Below are 21,100 nucleotides of genomic sequence, written 5' to 3'. Positions count from 1 at the left end.
ACCTCTCGAAAGGATTTAGGAGCTTATGTCTGAGCCAGAAGGAAAATGCCTCTCTCTGCTTGGTATTCACAGCCTGAAACCCTTTCCTGCAGTTCCGCAACTAAGCCCTTTCTCACCAAAAAAAATGAGGAGCTGGTGTCCCCCCTTATAACCTTATCCCAGTGGTTAGAGCACTCACCTAACATGTTGAAGACCTTGATTCAAATCTCCCTTCTGCCCGATGTGCAGCAGGGATTTAGAGCCACATCTCCCAAGTTTCAAGTGAGAGTATTCTAACCACCAGGCTATGAAATATTCTGGGGTTGCTCGCTCTCTCACTGTCTCCTGATGAAGCTGTTCTATTATGTACAAATATTATAGGCCAGACAGAGTGAGAATGCTCTATAGCCCTATGACTAGGGCACTCTCCTGAGAGACTCAAATTCCTGTTCCAATGACTATTTAGTTATTTATACAAAGTGAAACAGCTTCAACATGAGACACAGAGAGACCGACTCTAGAATACTCTATAGCCCAGTGGTTAAGATGCTCACGCTTCTCAGATTCTGGATAAAATCCCAGCTCCATCAAAGCCAAGGGCAAAACTCCATTGATTTCAATGGAGCCAGGATTTCACCCATTGTTTCAAACTGAGGACAATATAAAAGGCCAGGAGGACAGCAGGATAGCTATGAAGACTGGATAAATAGCTAGGAGACCCAGAAATTCAAGGGAGCCTAAAGAGTAGTAGAAAACCATCCTATGCAATAAGACTTTTATATGATATATCAATACTGATAAATCAAATAAGCAGCGTAAAGTTTAAACCCTATGTTACACAGAGAAGATCTATATGGTATAAAATGCAGGTGTATTAGATTCAGTATGATTAGAAAAGTTTGCCCAAGAGCAAAAAACATTGTCATTTTAGAGAGTATTCTATTAGTAGAATTTCCATTACAATAATATCCTGTGCTTTACAAAGCCAGTAAGTGTGTTCTAATGGATTTTAATAGATTTGCACAGAGGAAGTTAAATTTCTGTAAAGTTTAAAAAAAAACACACACACACACACACACACACACACACACACCTAGGCTTTACTATATTAAGGCCCTTTATAATGGATAGTTACCAATTTTCCCCAAAAAATTCTCAAGTTTTTCAAAAAGTCGTTGTTCAGGTTTTACTGATTGCTCCTCCCCTCCCCCCCATTTTTGGGACCTGGGGAATTTTTGAAGGAGAAACAGATTGGGCTGCACTGAAGGGACGGAGTCAGGAGGGGGCTGCATCTGGTGGGATGAGTACTCAAAAGATATAGCCTCCCTTTCTGACCCTAACCCCTCAGTGAGGCCCCGTTCACTTCCCCTGCATGGGGGCTGATGGAATGAGATGGGCAAGGAATTGGGCCCCTGCAGCTGAGATAAGCCAACTACTGGAGACAGTGGAAGGCTTCCTCAACTGCCACATACAGAGAACACCGTCACTGCCCATTGTTTTCAGTTTTTAAACCAATTTGCTCACGCTTTTTAAATTTTTGAATAAAAACTGATAAATTCCTGGGAAATTTAAAACAAAATAAATATCAAAAAGAAAGGGGATTAGATGTTTTGCACTATTGGGCACAATACAAGCTACAATGATTGATACAGATATTCTTTTTCTGTTTATATTAGTCTGCCTTGGTAATTTTGAGCAGTCTGAAGCTGTGCAATTATATTAGTCAACAATTTGTAAGTACAGGTTACAAGAACAGACTCATGAGGTATGTATACTGGTTTTCCTAAGGCCATTTTTAAATGAGCTAACAATGGAGTCTGAAAATCTAGACTAGTTTTCATGCACAGATACAACAAGCCTCAGAAAGAAGAACAGGAGTACTTGTGGCACCTTGGAGACTAAGGTGCCACAAGTACTCCTGTTCTTTTTCTGGCTACAGACTAACACGGCTGCTACTCTGAAGCAAGCCTCAGCAATCTTGTGTCTTTTTTTTTCCCCAAACTGATTTTCTAAACATGGATAATGTACAAAAAACACAGACAAAAACAATTCTGGCCTTATTTCCATAATTATCAAAATAGAGTTCTTATTTTTCCCTGCCTGCTACATTTTCTTTCTATTCTGTCCTCACTCTATTTTATATATCCTGACTGAAGACCTCAGGAAATCTGGTTTTGGACATCCTGTACAATTCTACTCAGAATATGCCCAGAGCCTATTTGTCTGAGGTGGTAAGCAGCCTTTGATGCACAGACTGGAGAATTCTGCTACCTATTCTGGATTAAGTTACATTTGTGCCCACATTAAGGCCCCTTTAACACTGCCAGAGTGGTCTAAAGCAGTGCTTCTCAAAGCCAGTCCGCCACTTGTTCAGGGAAAGCCCCTGGCAGTCCGGGCCGGTTTGTTTACTTGCCGCATCAGAGGTTCGGCCGATTGCGGCTCCCACTGGCCGCGGTTCGCCATCCCAGGTCAATGGGGCGGCGGGAAGCTGCGCGGGCCGAGGGATGTGCTGGTCGCCCTTCCCGCAGCCCCCATTGGCCTGGAGCGGCGAACCACGGCCAGTCGGAGCCACGATCAGCTGAACCTGCGGCCGCGGCAGGTAAACAAACCGGCCCAGACCGCCAGGGGCTTTCCCTGAACAAGTGGCGGCCCGACTTTGAGAAGCACTGGTCTAAAGGGACAACAGTATAGCTGTGAATCAGGGTCTCTTCCAAGACCTGGGTATCCCATTAACATCAACTTGCCAGTGAAGTTCTGCAAAACAATTCACTACTGGAACTATGGGTCAGGAAAAGGTCCGATGAGATGGGAGGGTAGGGAAAATACATCTCAAACTAAATCCACAGCCTGCATTGACTTTTCCAGTAAATATTTACTTTTCCCAGAAAATGTTATATTCTTACACATGCATCAAAAAGAAAAAGGGAACAATAGCATTCATTGCCTTCAGAGAACACTGATAAATAATGTTTCTAGCTCAGTAAGCAATATGTTATCTGAATCAATATAAAATAATAATGCTCTAAGACACTGGAACCAGTCACTCCAGACACAGCTGTGATAATAACAAATATTCAACCATCCTACACTCAAATCTACATCCCATAGCTCCAAAGGAAGCCAAAACTAAAGTAGGCACAACTGAGAAGACTGCTTTGCTTGGGGAATGAGGAAAAATACTAACAGACAGCACGAGCACAGTGGAAGGCTTCTGTAGGCCTTCCTTTCTCCCTAGAGGCATCTTTCCCACAGTACAAACATTTACTCATGCTGAGAGACACCCATATCATTGCGTGTTCATTGCACCATGCTCACTCCAATCATTCCTCTCCCCCACTATTTGCATGGATTACAGTAGCACATGGTGGATCAAATCAGGGATGACTGCTCCAACAAGCCAAGCACCATTTAGACATTTAAGCAAAGAGACTCTTAAGCTCTTTTGGGGCAGGGTCTGTCTATATTATGACAAAACACAGCAGGAAGAGTTGACAAACAGAAGGGGACGACGACGATGAGGTAATGGTGGAACAAGCAGTAGTCAGCCTCTGAATAACAATGCTCCCTCGTATGTTATCTCCCTCCTTCACTGCACACACATAATTTCCATCTCATGGGTAATTTCAACATATCAATATTTGTATTCATTCTGAATCTGAAGGAAGATTAATAGTTTAAAAAATTCCCATGAAACAGAATTTCTGAACAATTTTGATTTAGAAAAATGAACATTTTGGAATTTTGAAATTTTATTTTGTATATCGTTTTTACATTATTTCATGACATAATATATACTACTCCTGGGAGCATTCTGCGCCAAAACTTTAAAAATTCTACACATCATATTTCAAAATTCTGCAAATTTTATTTGTCAAAATAACACTACACAATCACACCAGTTTCAATTAATTTGGTAATTTGTTTCAAAATACCTGTAGCAAATATGTCTGTACCAATACAGACACACAAAAATTCCCCCAGGAGTAGAGAGTTAAAGAAACCCCTATGACAGCCAAGTTCCTGTTTCTCTGCCCCCTTCCCTCCCCCAGAGCCCAGCCAGGGAGCCAGATACCTGCACCCCATTCCCCCCAGAACTAGGGTTACCATACGTCCTCTTTTTCCCGGACATGTCCGGCTTTTCGGCAGTCAAACCCCCGTCCGGGGGGAATTGCCAAAAAGCCGAACATGTCCGGGAAAACGGCGGCTCTGTTTAAGAGCCGGGCTGCCTGAACGCTACCGGCTTCGGGCAGCCCCGTGCCTCCAGACCCTGCGCCGCCGGAGCCCGGGACGGGAAGTGCCCGGCTGGGGGCGCAGGGTCTGGAGGCACGGGGGCTGCCCGAAGCCGGTAGCGCTTTGGCAGCCCGGCTCTTAAACAGAGCCGGGGCGGCTGGAGCCTCCAGCCGCGGGGGCTCTGCGTAACTGACACAGTGTCAGTTACACAGAGCCCCAACCGCTGGAGGCTCTGTTTAAGAACCGGGCTGCCCAAGAGCTACCGGCTTCGGGCAGCCCCCTTGCCTCCGGACCCTGCGCCCCCAGCCGGGCACTTCCCCTCCCGGGCTCCGGCGGCGCAGGGTCCGGAGGCACGGGGGCTGCCCAAAGCCGGTAGCGCTGGTGCAGCCCGGCTCTTAAACAGAGCCTAAGAGGAGCAGAGCCTCCAGCTGCAGGGGCTCTGCTCCTCTTCGGCTCTGTGTAACTTATACAGTGTAAGTTACGCAGAGCCGCCGGAGCCCCGGAGGGGAAGTGCCCGGCTGGGGGGCACAGGGTCCGGAGGCATAGGGGCTGCCCAAAGCCCGAGCGCTACCGGCTTCACGGTTTGCTGGGCAGCCTCCAGACCCTGCGCCCCCGGCTGGGCGCTTCCCCTCCCGGGCTCCAGCTGCGCTGGGGAAGCGCCGGCTGGGGGCGCAGGGTCTGGGGGCTGCCCGGGAAACCGTGATGCTGGTAGCACTGGGGCAGCCCTTTCCCCCTGGCTGGGAGTGGGAGGGAGGAGGGGGCGGAGTTAGGGTGGGGAAGGGGCGGAGTTGGGGCGGGGTTAGGGGTGGGGAAATGGGCGGGGCCATGGCCCCTGGAGGGTCCTCTTTTTTTATTTATGAGATATGGTAACCCTACCAGAACACATCCAAGGAGCCCCCCTTTGCCCAGACACCTGCCCCCTCCCACCTCAGAGCCCAAGGCTCCAGAGGGAGAGAAAGCCTGATGCTCAGTCCCAGAGTTTCCTGTGCGCCGCCCTCTCTTCCCCTCAGGGCATGCTGGGAACTGAAGTTGCCAGGAACCCTCTAGCTCTCTTCCCATCCCCCCTGCAATGTCTTCTATTTGCGAGCTGGGCTCTGCCGGGTCCAGCAGCCCCTAGTGGCAGCCAGTAGCACTGTAGCCCATTTCTGTGAGAGAAAGGAAATTCTGTGCGCACAACATTAATTTCTGCAAAATTCTGCATTGCACAGTGGGCAGAATTCCCCCAGGAGTATCCTACGGACAACAGTTGAAATAATTATTTTAAAAATAAAGCCTATTAAGGGCAGCTGGTACTTAGTACTGATTAAAACATCTTCTCTTTTCTAGATCAAAGTGTCTCCTGTTTGTGCTATAAATGAAACACTGACACTCCTTATTCCATGTGTGGATGTGGTTTAACTAGGCTGCAACTTTATTAACTCATCTGGGAACTATCCAGCAATAACTCATGCAGTCCAAGTCACCCTTCCTTAATCATTTCCACCTGACCGGGGGCTGCCGTCAGTCCCCCACCCCTCCAAAGCTGGTCCAAGCCAGTTACTGAGACTCCATTGCCCTCCCCTCATATGAGAGTTTAGGGCCTGGGGAAAGGGGGTTGTCTCCAGATATTAGAAGCCTCAATCCCATTACCTGGCTTCTTTAGGGGATGCCTTCTCCTAAGTCCACTTTCAGTTTATCAGAGAACTGGACCCCCTATAGAATGAGTAACTGCTCAGGACACTTGCATCCAGGCTTGAGAGGGGACTCAGCACTGGAGAGACAGGATTTAGATCCCCTCCCACAGGTGCACAAGGGCCAGTTACCTGAGTCCCATGGGCCCACCCACCAGGTCAAGTGATGCCTTTCCATCCTCCAACTCTCAAGTGATGGGGAACTCTTAAAGGAGTCACTACACCCTTTTCCCCCTGCCAGTGCCAACAAAGTGCAGTCAGCTCCATCACCTCCTTCAGACAGACAGGGCTGAGACTGAAACAGTCCAGAAAGATCTGCAAGAGATGTGAGATGACACACACTATGAATAGCTAAACAATCAAGGAAAAGAGCTAGGCAGGAGCAGGCAGACTGCTCAAGAAGGGGGAAAGCAAGTATGCTTCTTTCACAGCCAATTCCTCATCCACTACAGCAGAGACCTCACTTCATAGAGAAGGCCTTTTATTTCATTTGTGGTTTGTGAGCCGAGCTCACATAATCTAACACAGTGCTGAGTGATGGGGTCTGCATGAGCTCACCATGTCTGAAAATCAGGCCATCTATTTTTTTGTTTATTTATAGTCTTTCAATTTAGAATAAAATGTTCCTGCAACACAGGCTCTAAAATTATTTAAAATTATAAACCAAATAAGTAGGCCAGTCAGCTCACCCCTTTTACCAAGTAGAAACTCATAATCAAAAGATATCAGCCCAGATTTTGGCCAGCACCTCTATTCCCCGCCTCTTTTCAAAAGCCAAATGAAGGACATGGGCCCTGCAGGATTCACCAAAAATCAACAAATCCAGATTATTTCAGATCAGGGGCTAAATGGCTTTCAAGAACCCACAGGCCCTTATGCCGAACATCCTGCCAGGGACCCTGTATCCACAGTAACCTTGCATCAGCACCTCTCCTGACTGCAGCTGTGGCATGGTAGCATGGGGAGAGTGATGCTCTCTCTGGTCAACTGGACCAAGATATAGGAGCCAAGCATCAGGTGACCACATTTGAAAAAAATTCAGCTGAATCAGTCACCTCTCTCATTTGAAGCCACGGGATCAGGATTTTCATCAAATTCCACTCTCTTGAGGGCAAGCTTCTTTACCTCCTCTGAAGGTAGAACGTAACGGGGAATGCTTGGGGGTTGGAGTGCGCCTACTACATCAACAGCTGGAAGGCAGTGCTCGTGATGTCAGATTCTGGTAGTGCTGGAGAACTCACCCACAGCAGGTAGAAGCAAGGCTGCCTCACACTAAGTGCATACGGTAGCAAGGTGTATCACAACTCTGGGTACCCCCAGGAAGCGTCACAACTCCTAAAACCCTAAAAACCTAAAACCAGATTGTAACCCTTCAGCTTCTTAGAAGGAGCCATTCAGGTACAACAGCTTTAATGTAGGCTACATCTACACTGCATTTTATTCATGTATCATTTTGCCACCCTCCACATGTCCCTATTTCCCCAACCGTCTGCTCTTGTCACTGCACCCCACTTACAGGGGCTTACCATACATTACACACCTCTTTAGGCAGAACATAGGGCAGTGGTGGGCAAACTTTTTGGCCCGAGGGCCACATCGGGGAATAGAAATCGTATGGCAGGCCATGAATGCTCACAAAATTAGGGTTGGGGTGTGGGAGGGGGTGCGGGCTCTAGGGTGGGGATGAGAGGTTTGGGGTGCAGGAGGGTGCTCTGGGCTGGGACCGAGGGGTTCAGAGAATGGGAGGGGGATCAGGGCTGAGGCAGGGGGTTGGGGTGCAGGCTCCAAGCGGTGCTTACCTCAAGCGTAGTGCAGCCCCAACTCAGCGCCCCAGCTGGAGCGCCGGAGTGGGGCCGAGCTGCGTAGTGCAGCTTGCAGGCTGACTTAAAATGGCTTGCAGGCCAGATCCGGCCCAAGGGCCATAGTTTTCCCACCCCTGACATAGGGTATATGTAGCTACATGCCACAGTAAAGAGCAGGCTGCATCCAATCTGCAGTGTGAAACTACGTGTCAATGAAAGGCTCTGGCAGGGGGAGCTGCCTGAGTCTTTTGAAGCTGCCTCCCTCCTGCCAGTCTTTCACTGCAGCGGTGAAAGCTCTGGCAGCTCTGTGCATTAGGGAAAGGATACTATACTGCTAAAAATAGCAGGGTAGACAGTGGGAGGCACTGCTTGGGCAAGTACAGAGCCCTGCAGTGTAGATACTCACAAGGTTCAGGAATGCCTAAGCCATGCCTCACTGTCTACACTGCTATTTATACCCATGCTGAGGGGCATGTAACGTGTGTACTTTACATGCTACCAAAAGGAGTGTGCAGTGTAGATGTACTTCTAAAGGAATGTCATCAAGATTCAGAGGCCTAAAATGTAGCCTATCACCTTTCTTTTAGGCTGAAAGCGTGCGTGTATGCCCATTATGCTGTCCTTCCTCTCTACTTGCGTACTGATTTTGCTAAGCAGGTGGAGGTATTAAAATATTCTATACAGAAGTGCTCTCTCAAATGAGTTCTGAAAACAAAGATTCTTCAATATTTTGGTGCCATCAACTTGGTTACAAGAACAAAATAGGCAGGCAGAGTAGAAGGGTGGTATATCTACACTGACAAAACACATCCTGGGACCACACAGAAACAAGCACCCTGGATTTGTTGTCTGGTCTGCAAAAGATCACGGATGTTAGAAATTATGCTGCTCCAGCTTCTGAATAGGCAGACTTTTTAGTATCAGCTGGAAAGTATTAAAAAAAAAAATCTCCTTTTTTTATAGTAGGTAAAATTCTGGGCAGTTTAGCCTTGACAGCGTCTCCTTTACAAGCAACTCAATAGAAGGTACCATCACTGTAATGGGAAAAACATTTGATCAGCACATCACATTACTGTCGCCCTCTGATCAGACTTACTCTTGGTGCGGTGCTCCTGTCTTCGTCAGCAAGGTCAGCACAAAGAACATGAAAATGACAAAAACTGCCAGACCGACCCAAAATCCAATCACAATGGAATCTGCAGGAGAGAGGTAATAAACTGATTAGTATTCCACCTTCGCTTGTAAACAGGTTCCATTCCACATAATGTGTCATGACTCAGAGTTCAGAAAGGCTTTGTTTCTTATTACAAGACACATTCAACATCCTGACCAGCCAACGTACCAGGCACTGTGTCTCTGGAAAAAGCCAATGGATATAAAAGTGACTAATTCAGCATCAGCTACATCAAGCATGCACAGCACTGAATGCAGAAACAATTCTTTTTTTAAATTTCCACTTTTATAGCAATAAAACCTCAGGACAGGCCAATGTTTGGCATCCTAGGTTCTTGAACTCCTCCCAGCCACTCAGTCTCCAGCAAGTGCCCTGTACTGCTATCATTAGTGATTAATTACAGCCAATGTATGTGTTACTGTGGCTGTACTCAATAGTCATATTTGATTGGAATAACTGGAAATGCTATTTGGTCAAAAACAAGTAGTGGATAGAGCAATAAATGAATTAAATGCACAGCATTATGGTAACCGGAGCTGATAGCAACCCCTATATTTAACTTACCTAACACTTTCCATTATAAAAGATTCTTACAACTATTTCTTTAAGAAGCTCTCACACTAGGGTGACCAGACTGCAAGTGTGAAAAATCGGGACCGGGGGGGGAGGAAGAAATAGGAGCCTATATAAGAAAAACACCCAAAAATCGGGATATCTGGTCATCCTATCTCAGACTTCCATAGTTTTCAGCAGGCCTTTGATATCGGACAGGAGGAATGCCCTCAAACTACAGAAGCACCTGTTTTTGTCTCAAAGTCCATTCAATTTTTGCGAAGAAATCAGCATTTCCCCTTCTCTCTGATGTGCCTTAGGAAATTTTTGGCAACCTGCCAGAATAACTACTAAAAGACAACACTAAGTCGGGCTTGCAGCACTGCCAAAGTAGCAGCAGCACATGCTGTACTGAGCACACCAAAGATAGGGTTACCATACGTCCGGATTTTCCCGGACATGTCCGGCTTTTTGGGCTCCAAATCCCCGTCCGGGGGGGAAAGCCCAAAAAGCTGGACATGTCCGGGAAAATCGGGGGGGCCGGGCCGGGGGCCGGGCCGGGCTGGTGTATCAGCACAAAGTGCTCTCGCTCCCGTTACACCGGTGGAGCGGGGCCGGACTGGGCCGGGGGCTCCGGGGCCGGCCGGCGGTGCGGTGCCTGGCTCGGGGGCTCCGGCGGGGACGGGCCGGGGGCTCGGCCAGGGGCTCCGGCGGGGGCTCGGCCAGGGGCTCCGGCGGGGGCTCGGCCAGGGGCTCCGGCGGGGGCTCGGCCAGGGGCTCCGGCAGGGGCTCGGCCGGGCCGGGGGCTCGGGGGACGGGCCGGCGGGGCCGGGGGACGGGCTGGGGACCGGCAGTGCGGTGCCGGGGGCCTGGGGGCCGGGGACCGCAGTGCTGGGCGGGCCGGGGGTGGTCGGCCGGGGGCCGGGCCCGGGGCCAGCACCCCAGGGCCGGGGCCAGCCTGGGCCGCGCCTCCTCCCCCCACACGCCCCCTTACCTGCTTCAGGCTTCCCGCGACTCAAATGTTCGCGGGAAGCAGGGGAGGGGGCGGAGACTTTGGGGAGGGGGCGGAGTTGGGGCGGGGGCGGGCCCGTGGAGTGTCCTCCTTTGGGAGGCACAAAATATGGTAACCCTAAGCAAAGAGCTACTGGAGTGAGGGGAAGACAGCTAGGCCAGGATTCCCCCAGCCCCCAGACTGAGCACATGGCCCCAGTTGTCCACACCTCCTCTGGGGGTAACCCATTGGGCAGGTGCTCCCCCAGCTCACATGGGGGTTGGGGGAGAGAACATGTGCACACCGGGCCAAGCTCCCCACAACCATCCCAAGACCCAACACATGGTCGTAGTGACCCCCACCCCAACATAATAGCCCTCTCTTGTTGCCAACCTTAATTCACTCCTTGTGCATATATATGCATGATGAGAAAGTCTTTAACTACATGACCACATTTTTTCCACAGGACCCCTGACTCATTCAGTGCACAGGCTGGATGCACAAAGAGGAAGAATTAAGGCTGCACGGGCAATTGTAAAATTTGGCTTTTCCTAACATTAAAGTGCTTTAAAAAATTGCAAATTAAACAACATTTTAACATAGTTTAATTGTATTTACCGTATATACTCGTTCATAAGCCGAATATTTTTGGTAAAAAAGTGACGCATCAAAGAGCAGGGGTCGGCTTATAAACGGGTCTACACCAAAATTTGATGATTTTAAACTCTGTGGAATCATTTAATTGAATAGCTAATACACTGTCGTTTTGTTTACCTGGAGCATCTGCAGGCATGGAGCCCCTCAGCTCCCGGTGGCCGGGTTCACCATTCCCAACCAATGGGAGCTGCGGGTAGTGGCGCCACTTCCCGCAGCTCCCATTGGTTGGGAATGGTGAACCGCGGCCACTGGGAACTGAGGGGCTCCATGCCTGCACACGCTCCAGGTAAACAAAACGTCCCGCCAGCAGCTTACCCTGACAGGCCGGGAGCCAAAGTTTGCCGACCCATTTATTGATGTCAATACTGCAGCCTTTTAAAGTTGCAAAGGCTTCATTTAGTGGACTAGATTGGCTTGAAATGGACCTCATAAGTCTCAAGCCAATATGAAAATATAACGTACAGAATCGATGGAATCGCTAATAAAATTGAAATAGCCTGTTATCCCTAAAGACAGCCAATCTACAGGGCTGCTTTGAAATAAACAAAGAACAATAATAATTTGATCGTTATAAAGCAGGTGACGTTCCTATATAAAGGACTACAAAATCTATAACTACAATAATAATAATAATAATCTATTTTCATACTAGTATTTAAAATGAACGGTGAAATCAAAAGAAAAAGGTTTTCTTATCATGCAGCGTTCAAACGTAAAGTTGTTGAATATGCAGAAGCAAACAATAATTGCGCCGTTGCTCGTGAATTCTGTATCAATGAGAAGCAAGAGAATGGCAAAAAAATAAAACAACACTAAAAGACATGCCGAGAAGCAAGAAAAAATGTCCAACAAGGTGAGCTTCATTTCCTGAGCTAGAGAAAGATCTCAATAATTGGGTTGTTGAATGTCGACAAAATGGGTACATTGTCACTAGAACTGGAATTCGTCTGCGTGCTCTGCAAATGTCGAAAGACGACAATTACAAGTCAGTAAAGCCGTCAATGTTTGTCGCATCAGCGGGTTGGTGTACTCGCTTCATGAACCATCATGGTCTCTGTCTTCGTCAGCGAACAAAGATAGCGCAAAAGCTGCCTAGAGATCTGGAAGAAAAAAAAATCGAATCTTTCCAAAGATTATTATAAAATATCCAAAGGAATATGCATTTGAACTGTCACAAATAGGAAATATGGATGAAACACCAATGATATTCGATCTCCCGAGCAACAGAACGGTAACCGGTGTTGGTGAAAAAACAGTTTTAATTAAAACCACTCTCCATGAAAAAATTTTTTACAGTGGTTTTATTATGTTTGGCAAATGGATCAAAGCTCCCTCCTGTTATTTTTAAAAGAAAAACCTTGCCTAAAAACATGAAATTTCCTGCAGGGGTCATCGTACATGCACACGAAAAGGGATGGGTGGATGAAAGTGGGACTATTGAATGGCTGGAAAAAGTGTGGAATAAGAGGAGCACTTTTCAAGAAACCTGCTATGCTCGTTTGGGACATGTTCAGGGCACACAAGACGGATGAGGTGAAAAACGTGGCCAAAAATATGAAAACTATTTTGGCTATAATACCTGGAGGCTTAACTTCAGTTCTACAACCGCTTGATGTCTGCCTGAACAAACCCTTTAAAGACAGGCTACACAAAATGTGGTCTGAATGGATGTGCTCAGGCATGACGAAGTTGACAAAAGGCTGGACTCTTATGAAGCCCAAAATCAATCTGGTCGCCCAGTGGATCAAGGACGCATAGGTGTCCATTCCCTCGGAAATGGTAGAAAAATCATTTAGGAAATGCTGTATCAGCAATGCACTTGTCAGAAGATGATGCCATATTTGATGACGACACAACAGAGGCTGATGATGAGAAGGACTCTGAGTCTGACAACGACTGACATCTACGATGACAATGCAGGTGCAGCTGTGACTGAAGCCAAGTTTAATTAACTGTTTGGTGAACCAGAGACTGATTCAGACTTTGAAGGATTTTGAGACTTTTAAAAGTCTCATATTGTTCTAAGTTAGTTGTTTTAAATATCCATTTACTGATTTTAAATATTGACTGTAATGTTGAAGGTGAATACATATTTGTTCAATTATTATAACAATAGGTTTTTCGTTAGATTACATTAAAATAATTCTAGCAAAACTTTTGAGTGTTTGTGATGCCAGCTTTTAAAATATAGCAAGGGTCGGAAAACTTTGGCTCCCTCCCGCAGCTCCCATTGGCTGGGAACGGCAAACCGGGAACACTGGGAGCTGAGGGGGCTCCAAATAAACAAAACATCCCAACCCGCCAACGGCATACCCTGACGGGCCGGGAGCCAAAGTTTGCCCACTCCTGAAATATAGGGTCGACTTATGAAAGAATCCTACAGTTTTAGCTATTTTTACCTAACTATCTTGGGGGGGGGGGGGTCTGCTTATAAATGAATGGGCTAATGAACGAGTATATACAGTAATTATTCTTCTTTAAGGAACCTGAATAGTATATTATAGTGTGAAGTTATGTTTTAGCACTGGAAATATAATTATATTTTGGCAGTGACATATTCACCAGCGGCTGGAGGGTGCCGGTGCTGAGGAAAACACTAAATGAATGGCAACTTCCAGCAGTCAAAAAAAAGGGAGAAAAGGAACAAATGGATGATTTTTCATAACTTTTTATGAAAGTCTTGTCTTTACACGGAATGGGTCAGGGCAACATTTTCAACCTCTGCCCAGGGCAACAGACACAATTAGTCAGTCACCAAGTACTTATTTCTGTGAAGTACAGCAAAACTGGCAACTGGGTGTGGGCGGGGGGGAAGGCTGAATTCTTGTGTGTTACAATTGTTCCCTTCCTACTACTGAATATGGCAAATAAGTGCCTTGCCAGATTCCTGTTCACCGGTTAATATCAAATTGAGATCCATCTACTGTATCAGAGACCTGACTGGCTGGGTAAGAGACATAGGGGTTCCAAAAGGATGCATTTATTTCTAATTGTTGCTTTCACTTTCCCTCTTAACCAAGATGGGATTTCAATCAAAGTTGTCCTATTTTGTGACTAGAATTAGAGTTTTTTATCCATCTAATAAATTCTTCTTAAAGAATTCCCAATTTTCATTCAATTTTGTCTAAATTTTTTCTCCCACTCAATTTCACTCGATTTTTCCCAGGTTTGGGAAATTCTCCCTTTGGAAGCAGCAACTATATATTTTATACTGGTTGGGACTGTCCTTTGTTTGCCCATACTGAATGTAATCAGTTTATGATTGCTGGTCCCTAGGTAACCACCAATTTTCAGTCCACTGACTAATTCAATTGTGTTTGATGCGGTACCTTATGTGAAATCATCATCTATAATTTTTAGAAACTCTAATGATGTTTTACTACTGACTACATCTGAGCATTGATGCATCTCAAACTGAAGTCCCCCATAACACCACAATTTTTCTTCCCACACAAGTACTTACGGAGTAACTCAATTTCTCTGGTTTGATTTGGTGATCTGTAACAAACCCCCCACTAGTACCCTCTCCTGGGCTTTGTTAGTTGGTACATTGATCCACATGCACTCAAGAAGGTTCAGAGCACACAGCCACATCTTGTTCTTAAAAGAGCTGGTTTTAAAGTGGCCTTCTTAATCACTGTGGTGGATCTGCCGCTTTGAGCCTCAGTTAGATGATTCAGATGTTTTTCAATGCCAATGACGAGGCAGACAAGTGTTATGTCTGTCAGTATCACTCTGGATCTCCCCAAGAAACAGAGCCAGTGTCCTCCAAGTTTTGTTTAAATGTCATAGGAATATAGGAGTTGCTGTACCAGGTGAAGTCAGAAGTCCACCTATTTCAATATTCCCTCTAAGTGTCCAGAACCAGATGTTTCCAAGGAAGGTGCAAGAAACTGACAGTGAACAATAACCTGTCCCACCATTAGTGGATGGCTTATGGCCTGAAGCATAAAGGTTTGTATCCCTTCTAAATTTTATCTTTCATCCTTTCTAATGTAACAGAAGTTGTCATCCATATAAATGTCTAAAGCCTTTTTGGAATACTACTACTAAGCTCTTGGCCTCAATGATAGTTCGTGGCCATGGCTAGATCCTGAGGTACCCCTCAGCGCTGCTTGGCTCAGTATGAGGCATATTAGGCGTTCTATCACATTTCTCTCCCTCCAAGACCCTCAAGGCACACTTTGGACTGTTATAACTTGTGCAAACTGAAATGGGCACCGCAGGCAATTCTGCCAGCCCAGAATCACTAGAATTCAGTAGAAAACAAAACTGTACGTACCAGGAAGACACCACAACTTTGTCAACAGCCTTATTCCTACAGCCACAAAGCGACTGATCCAATGACTACTGAAGTCAATGGGAATCTCTTCACTGACTTTAATGAATATTAGACCTAGCTCAAAGGCTGCAGCATGTGCACATACACACACACAAAATCTTCGAATCTTGCAGCTGTTAATGTCCCCCTAATGAGTGGCGATATAACCAGTCTCCAGTTCCGTGGATTTTAAATACAGAGGAAAAAATGAAGGAAAACAGACAGAGCATTAACAGTACAAGCATGACTTTATATAAAAGCGATTTCAAACTGAATTGTTGTTTGGAAAGTGATGAATATTTATGGAAACCTAAAGCTGCACAGTGGTTAAAATACAGACGCCAGTTGCCTGGAGGATTTCTACATACACTTTCCAAATGTAATCAGTAGTTGAAAAAATATATTGTTCCCTTCACCCAACTGGGAGTAGTGAAAAGTAATGCAATAATAAATAATTGCTCTATGAAGCCTGCGGGGCTTTCAATTGCATTATCACTTTGGGATAAGATTTTTCCTGTTTTACTAGATATTCTCCCCTTTTCTACTCCCCCAGCTACCCCACACATATGCAAGCTAACCATTTTAAAAAGGAGGACATCCTCCTCAATCACACAAAAAGAAGAATTCAAGTGTATCATAGCCACTACCCTTGCCTGCCTTCCCTTACATCCTTTTACACTCTCATAACACCTTAAATGCTGTAGAATTCCATTGAGAAGATTTCACCCATCAATCTCAAGATGCAGAGAAAATGAACAGTTGTTCCAAATTTGCTTCTTTATCATCTGCACCTGCCAGAAAGCACAGGACTCCTCCACTGACTGCTACATCTTGACACCATGAATCACATATACACAATTTAAGTGACTAATGGCCAAATATTGCGCTCAGTTTTACCACTGTAACCTCAGTGGATTCACTGGGGTTGCACTGATATACCAAAAGTTGAATTTTGCCACATATTTTAAGGTGTGTGAGAAAGCCTGATCACTTAGCATCTTTTAGTAATTTGTAGTAGAAAGTCCCAACCAACAGATACATATGTTAGGAACTAGAAAATTAAAATTAGAGACAGGCTGCAACGTTCAAAGCCGGCTCTGAAAGCCGGCTCTGAAAGCCATAATGCTCAGAAGGGTTCCAACCCAGTTCATTACAGAGATGGGGCTACTGATATTGTCAATTAAAATTCCCACTTCACCACCTACTAACGTGCAGGTGTGCTGATATCCAGGTTTTTGTATTGGGGCCCATCTTTAATTAAAATATTTACTCCTTTTGTTTACAGTTTCACATTTTGTACCCCCGACTCAAGTGTTAAGTTCTGCCTGCATTAAGGATTAATAAGGTATCTTGCATTAAAAGGGAACTGCAAGGCAGACATCTTAGTTAAAAAGGCTGATAAATTTAGCAGTCATCAAATTAAAAGAATTTTTTGAGGGGAAGGAGGGAGATAATGGGATTGGGTATGTTTGAGCACTTAAAAGCACCCTCACTGTGGTTTACAAGAGAAAACACTTAGCACGCCCTACAAAAGGAACTGGCAAAGATTTAATCACGCCATTGTTACCTCCCACAATTTCTGCCTAACTGCTATTACCTTAAAAGAGACCATATTCCTCACTAGCATTAAACAGCTTCCATTAAACCATTTGCAAGAACATTAGTAGTAGTATCCGCTGTTATTAGTATCCACAGTTATTAACAGCTACCTGGCATGAGGGTGATCATGACTCATTAATATATTCCATGCAAAGAACTAATGTTTAATTCCATATTGCTTTAGACCACAGGTAAGCAAATTGGCAGACATACCACAGTTGGCATCCATTTTTCATAGTGTAATGCTCCAGGATATTCAAATATAGCCTATCTGCTAATAACATCAAGTTTTCTAGATTAATTTGACTATGATCACTGTTTGGAATCGAGCACATTAGTCTGAATTCAATATATAACTGTCCCCACGATGTGTCTCCTCCTTCACCAAGAGATAACTAGCTTATTGTAACCAGCTCTAACAGCTATCACTATTAATAAACTAATGAGGAAAGAGGACAGGTGCCAGAGAAAGCATTAATCCAGTCCATTCTCTAATTCTTCTTAAGGCAGTGGTAACTCTGAAAAGTATTCCCATAACAGGGACATCCTGCAGCACCACCTTTGGTTACTCAAAAAAGGCTGGGGTGTTTTGTTTTTGGGGGTGGGGAAGGTGCGGGGGGGTTGGTGCTTGAACTTTCCATATAAATCCACCTTTGGGCAGAGACCAACACTGGGAAGATTTCATGCTGAAACGTAAAAGTTATTTCTTTGAAAAAGGAGGTTAGAATGGAAGCACCTATGAAAAGTTCAGATTCATAAATTGGGTCCTGCCTCTAGTAAGAGCTGGAGGAAACCGATGAAAAATAAATAAAACCAAAACATGACCTTAATAAATTGCTTGTAAACTACATGATTCACCACAAATGAAACAGCAGGAGCAAATCTTTATCAGCATAAATCAAGTTACCATTATCAAACACAGACACAACCAAAAGCTTCCTCAGGTTAGGGTTCACTAACCACTTGAGTATGGAACCATCATCATCATGCCTTTCCATTTCTCTCTCTCCTGCCGCCCTACGCAGGGCAAGGGAGAAAAGGAGCTCAAGTTACCTCTTGTGTAATGGGGACCCTGCACTTCTGTCAAACTGTTGCATTCACACAGTCCTGCCATGCTTCCAGAATCAACTAAAGTGAAGGGATGCAAAGGGTCAGGGAAGATACTTCAGCCCTTAGTCACTCAAAAGTTCCTTCAGGAGTCAGTGAACACAATTCAGCATTGGAAAAAGTGGATGCAATTCCACTGAAGACAATGGAGTTGTGCCCACTTTTCACCAGTATTTCAAAGGAATTGCACCCATTACCATCCCAACTAAATCAGGGCCACAGGATTGGGTCCTATTTATACATTTGGTATTATCAAAACACTGGGTTGCTTTGATGCACACTAAAGACAGGTGCCTATGGCAACTAAAATTTAATTTAAATTGAGCTGAATTAGTTACTCAAGAACTCCATAAAATATCTGACAGTGAAACCCGCTGGTTTGCCATGCCAGTCATAATTAGTTTAAATAGAGTTCAGCAAAGGTCTGTGGTGCTAGACTTTATGAGACCCAGAGGCAACTATCAGTTCTATCTTTCCTCTTTTACTTTTGTCTAATATGTGACTAAATGTGATAATATAGCAAATCTTCAAAATCAGTACCTCCAGGTTCAGTCTCTGGCTAAATGGAATACAGATTAGGGAGAACATGATTAAAGTGAGATATCTTTAAGAACCTACTTTTGTCAAATATCTAGTCTTTAAAAAATAAAAACCAAATGAGTCATAAGGGTCTGACAATGCCAGCAGGCACAGTGAAGCATGCTATAATTAAGGCTGAAATGCAAGTTCAGGTATAGCCCTCTCCCTTTAAAGTTGTTTATATTCCCTGGCAAACAAGTTTTGTTTGACACTTTGGCATCCATCCACCCAGGTATTTATATGGCCCTCAACACTAATACCAAAGCACCTACTCTTATCTTGACCCCCCCCCATGCACCCACATTAATGTTGCTTTTGCAGCACATGGGTGTGCCCATTCAGAAGCATTTCCTGCAGTGAGCAAGAACCAACTGCATATTTTAGCTCTGTAATACAGTCCTATAGCCTTAAAATTCTACCTGTCTTGCAGCTGATTTCCTGGGCAGAGGGTGAATTCTATTGAATACAGTTGAGTTGCCATTAAAACCAACTCTTTCTTCATGCAAGAACTTTAAGCCTCTAGGACTTTTCTCTACGCAATAGTGTCAGAGTCATCGGGAATTACAGAAGCCCATGCATTAGTCAGATACTGTAAAATCACCAGGAAGATCAGAATCAAGTCCACTGACTAGATTTTGTATGTTTCCCAGTTGTATTACCTTGTATTTGTTCAAGTTGAAACTCATTTTATTTCTAACCTCTCTGCTACACCTTTGTATGATTTTTTTTGGTCTGAACTGCTGGTTGGCAATTTTCACATGAGTATAATATGGGAATAAGCATGTGGTTTAGCCCACTCCATATCATTAAAGATGTTAAAGAATAACAAACCTAATACAAATCTCTGCAATAGCCTACTATACAGCTCCTTACCTTGATATATTCCTATTTAATCAAATAATATTTCAAAATAGGTTATACAATAAGACTGTAGAACACACAGGACATTGATTTCATTCTGATGACAACTGCATAAATATGAAATACATGACATTTCATATTAATTCAGCATGCTGTCTGGAACAAGCTATTCTCCCTATCCACCACTACTTAATTATAATTACAATAGTTTATAGTGAATTTGATCCTTCTGACTAATGACTAAATACAAACCTATGGTTTGTAAACTATGAATTGATTCTAAAATTTAAAAAGTTCCCTCTATTTGTTTTATATAATTGATTTATAACAAGCAATGCAGATTATGGTGCTGACATGGACAATGGGAACTAGCTGACACCACCAATATCTTTGACACAAGCCACCAAATAGCTTTCAGAGGGCAACAACCATCACTATCAGTAAGCGAGGTCTCTGTATTCTATTCCCTGAACCCTTGAGACCCTTACACACTTGTTTAATCTTTTCTTATTTACATATACTTGTTTTAATGGTCACCACTATTAGCAAACATATAATGATAAAAGGTCTCACCTGAAAGAGAATTTTCAAAATGTGTTTTAAACCTTAATCGTTTTTCATATATATTTTAACAAGAACAAAGCAGCTACGTTTCTTTTCTTATCAGAGAGAACTTTTTTCTTCTCCATAAAGCAACTAGATGTTGCAGTGGATCATAAAGTATGGGGAAATTTCTATTTGAACCAAAGAACTGGTATCCCAGCTATCCCAAGGTACCGATATGAATAAGAAAAAAAAATACTTCAACAAAGAGAAATCAATGATGCTATTAATTCAATGAGCTGTGTGTGGGATAATCAATTCACAGAAAAAGGTTTTTGAAAAGCTATCCATTAGGAATACACCAGGAACTTCAAAGCATAGAATACAGAACTGCCAGATAGGACTTACATTTATGAGCTTTCAGTCCTTCAAAGGAAACTGGTCCATACTCATAGTACTCATACTCCCAAGTGTAATCAGACTTCGATAAAGCTTGCTGAGATGTTTGGTTGGAAATTAACCTATGGGCAGACATCGCTAACCTGTACAGATATATAAAATGTGAACATAAAGCATGTCAGTATATAGAAATATTTTTAACAATGTCTTTATAATCATGCACCATCTTTTGGCTTTCCCCCTCCTCTGTCCCTTTCATAGGTAATGCCCCATTCTTGCATAAAGGGCTGTCTCCCACCTGTTCCTTTCAAAGCTAATTCCACCACTCCTTCAGATAGAGCCATCACATTCCAGCCCATTCCTTCCCTGCCCTATCCCTTGTCCAGGCCAATCACCAACCTGCGTAGAGCTTCCTTTTAATAGAAAGGTGGAATATATGAGGATCTCCACAAATGTTCCTATTAACACATAAAAGTATCAGAGCACATCAGTCAGATAGACCGTGCCTTCTCTAGGCCAAATACAGTAAATACAAATGATCATCAGCCAGAGGGAGTCCAGAGGTTTAGGTAGTGTAGTCTTAGGGTATGTTTACATTACAAGCATTACAGCGGCTCAGCTGCAGCTATACCCCTA

General features: G+C 44.4%; 1 protein-coding gene across 12 annotated transcripts in view; it reads right to left on the bottom strand.

The window, feature by feature from the left end:
* LOC101942797 (melanocortin-2 receptor accessory protein 2-like) overlaps positions 1 to 21,100 on the bottom strand; it is a 177,193-nt gene that overhangs the window by 21,316 nt on the left and 134,777 nt on the right. For all 12 annotated transcript variants that reach the window (XM_065588171.1, XM_065588166.1, XM_065588165.1 and 9 more), the window contains 2 exons: positions 20,474 to 20,607; positions 8,778 to 8,877 (listed from right to left, as the gene is read on the bottom strand). In XM_065588171.1, coding sequence (XP_065444243.1) covers positions 8,778 to 8,877; positions 20,474 to 20,607 — 234 coding nt within the window. The remainder of the gene's footprint in view (positions 1 to 8,777; positions 8,878 to 20,473; positions 20,608 to 21,100) is intronic.

Source organism: Chrysemys picta, chromosome 3 (genome assembly GCF_011386835.1).
Source record: "Chrysemys picta bellii isolate R12L10 chromosome 3, ASM1138683v2, whole genome shotgun sequence".
Classification (NCBI taxonomy): Eukaryota; Metazoa; Chordata; order Testudines; family Emydidae; genus Chrysemys; species Chrysemys picta.
The sequence above is the reverse complement of the archived record's forward strand: the minus strand, read 5'-3'. Positions and strand labels throughout refer to the sequence as shown.